Source organism: Castor canadensis, chromosome 2 (genome assembly GCF_047511655.1).
Source record: "Castor canadensis chromosome 2, mCasCan1.hap1v2, whole genome shotgun sequence".
Classification (NCBI taxonomy): domain Eukaryota; kingdom Metazoa; phylum Chordata; class Mammalia; order Rodentia; family Castoridae; genus Castor; species Castor canadensis.
In genome coordinates, this window is record NC_133387.1 from 176,022,180 (window position 1) to 176,025,402 (window position 3,223).

At 35.7% G+C, this 3,223-nt stretch overlaps 1 protein-coding gene across 1 annotated transcript; it reads right to left on the reverse strand.

The window, feature by feature from the left end:
* Positions 1-1,525: 1,525 nt before the first annotated feature.
* On the reverse strand, positions 1,526-2,476 carry LOC141410397 (olfactory receptor 8B3-like). The gene has a single exon (XM_020153830.2). The coding sequence runs from the start codon at positions 2,474-2,476 to the stop codon at positions 1,526-1,528; it is 951 nt and encodes a 316-aa protein (XP_020009419.2).
* Positions 2,477-3,223: the final 747 nt, after the last annotated feature.

Below are 3,223 nucleotides of genomic sequence, written 5' to 3' on the forward strand. Positions count from 1 at the left end.
GTTTTTTCTGCTTTATTAGTCATGTTCCTATTTATTACACTTCATTGATGATGTCTTACAATAGTAATTTTTACTGGTATTATACAAACAAGGTACTCCAACTTGTGTTTCTTAACCTCAAGTATATCTAACGTTCTAGATATACAGATGGGAAAAGCATTGAGGAGTAGAGGAATTATGTGAAACAGCCTCTATGTTAAATGTGTTTTATTTGTTATGTTGCAAAGTCTACATAAGTTCTCAATAGGAAGATAGCTTGTTATTTATATACACATATTTTCATAACAAACCATATTGGTTTTACTACATTGGGTAAAACATTTCTACTAACTTAATTTGGAGACTTTTCCTGTTACTAAGTTTAAAAATCAAGAATTAAAGCAAGAACTAGATACTCATCACCACTCCCACTGGAATCTCTAAATATCCCCTGTCTTGGCCAATAAAAGATGGAGCTTTACATATTTTCTTCAATAATAAATGGGTTAATAGTGGGTCTCAGAAGCAGAGAGCTTATGATAAATATTGTGCCATTAGTCAAAAAGAATAAGAAACATAAGGTTAATAAAGCAAAGGAGTGAGAAAAACAGAAGAAACTGACAAACCATAGGTATCTGATTCTGTTTAAAGCTTTATATAATGTAGCTTTATGTAATAAAATCCTGTTGCATATAATGAAGGAAAGGCATCCGTCACTGGCCTAATGAACTCCATTTTGTCTCTTTCTGATTCTATTTTTGCCTCTTTAACTTTTTCTTCCTGAGTCTGTCCTTCTTGAAATCACCTTGGATTCCATTTCAGAGACAATCCAATAAATGTCTTTATGGTAAGGCAAATCCCTTGTAAAACCAGAAATGAGATAATGAAATTCTGAACAGGACTGTTCAATTATGCTTGCCTTTCCCCAATTCCACAATTCTTCTTCTATTTAAACATAAAGCCCTGTCAGCATCCAAACATGGGATTAAATGCTCACTTTCCCTCTTACCAGGATAGCATAGTTACATTGAATTAACCTTTTTCTGCCTTTTCACCATAACATTCTGTTGCTTACTTTGAGACAAGTGACAAGACCTAACATGCTGGATCCTAGACCTCTGTCCTAGGCCTTTGTTGCAATACCACTGCCAATATTGAGAATAATGAAAATGCTTCTAACATATTTCACACTTCTTAATTTATATAAGAAAACAAAAATTTTATTCTTTGTAATTTACATCAAAAACACATATTTTTTCTAGCTTAGGAATAGCCCAGGAGACAGAAAGAGACAGAAACTATAATGAATGACACCAGTGTATATGTTTCTTAATGAACATACAAGTACATGTTATCTAGAAAGTTGTGACATGCCAGAAATAAGGAAACAAGAAACAAGAAAAATTAGCAATAACAGAAGTGGTAACACAAGTGTACTATACCACATATATCATTATCTGTACAAGTCACATGGGTATGAACAAGGCTCTTCATGCAAAACACCAGAAATATTTAAGGTTCTTCAATTTCCTTTCATTATTATTTCTTATGAGAATGTGATTCTGCTATGAGCCTTCATCATGGCTTTCTTCAGCGCAACTTTGACATCCTTGTTCCGCAAACTGTAGATTAAGGGATTGACCGTGGGTACAACATTAGTGTAGAAAACAGAAGAAACTTTTCCCTGTTCCATTGATCCAGAAGAGTATGCAAGATACATAAAGGTCCCTGACCCAAAAAATAGTGAGATAGCAACAATGTGAAAGCTGCAGGTACTGAAGGCTTTTGATCTTCCTTGAGTAGATTTGATGTGAAGAATGCTATTAAGAATAAAAACATAAGAAATTAGGATGGTAAAACTGGGGACTGTAACATTAATACCCACGACAATGAGAACTACTACCTCATTGACATAGGTGCTTGTACAAGAAAGTTGGAGGAGTGGGAGTATGTCACACAAGTAATGGTTGATGACACTGGCGTTGCAGAAGGTTAGTCTAAGCATGCAGCCTGTGTGGGCAGTGGCTCCAGCAAAACCCATCATATAAGAAGCAAAAGATAGCACAGAACACACCTGATGGGACATAGTGACCTTGTACAGCAATGGATTACAGATGGCCACATAGCGATCATAGGCCATTGAAGTCAACATATAGCATTCAGAGATGACAAAAAAGAGGAAGAAAAACAGCTGAGTCATGCACCCCACATAAGAGATGACATTCTTTATTGAGACAAAGTTCATCAGCATTTTGGGAGTGAAAACAGAAGAGTAGCAGAGATCAATGAAGGAGAGGTTGAAGAGGAAATAGTACATGGGGGTGTGGAGGTGAGAACTGAAACCAGTAAGAGTAATCAAGCCAATGTTGCCCACCATGGTGACAATGTAGATCCCTAGAAACAAGTAAAAGAGGGGTAGCTGAAGTCCTGGATGATCTGTCAATCCAGCAAGAACAAACTCAGTCACCAAGGAGTTATTTCCAATCAAGATATTCATCACTGAAAATATGAGAGGACAGAGAAAATTTCATTAATAGAGGACCCAGTTCTCTTTTTCCAAATTCTCAACATAGGGACAATATGGGAGAATTTAAATTCTCCTTCATTTAGGACATCCAAATAGGTTACCACTGCCTTTCCCTCAACATTTCAATAACTATCTCTTTTATCCACATGAGCAGAATGTAACAAACTAATGTTTCTGTCCTTACTAGAACATATTAAAAAATAAAGTGTTGGAGAGCTGGTGAGCTTAGGTAGTGGGGATGTGTTTCTCAAAATTCCCTCATGCTCATCTGGCTATTCACATTCTAGTTCCTACTCATGTTTCTGTCATTTTGCTGGACACCTCAGTTTCACAGTGATGACCTGCATTCCTGTATGACACAAGAAAAGCTCCAATTCTGATTGCTCATACTCTACAGGGATTTCAGATGCCTTACTCCAAGAATGTACAAAGTCTGTTTAGTTGATAACAGGTAAGGAAGAGATTGTTGGTAGCTTAAGATTTATAATTAACCACAAACATCTGTATTTCTATACATCTTCCTATATTCAATCGTAGCTACACAAAGGACGAAGAAAGGGTAGTGAATGTGCTTCAAAGAGAAACAATTAATTTCCATGCTGGCTGTATTAGTTGTAAAGTTTGAAAAAAAATATCAAACATTATTCTTAAGGCATATAGACTTCTATATGTATATCACATATCAATATTTTTTAAAGAAAGTGACAAATCTCTCTT

Bases quoted from the DNA above. Each gene is read 5' to 3' on its own strand.
- LOC141410397 (XM_020153830.2), bottom strand. From the start codon at position 2,476: ATGAATATCTTGATTGGAAATAACTCCTTGGTGACTGAGTTTGTTCTT.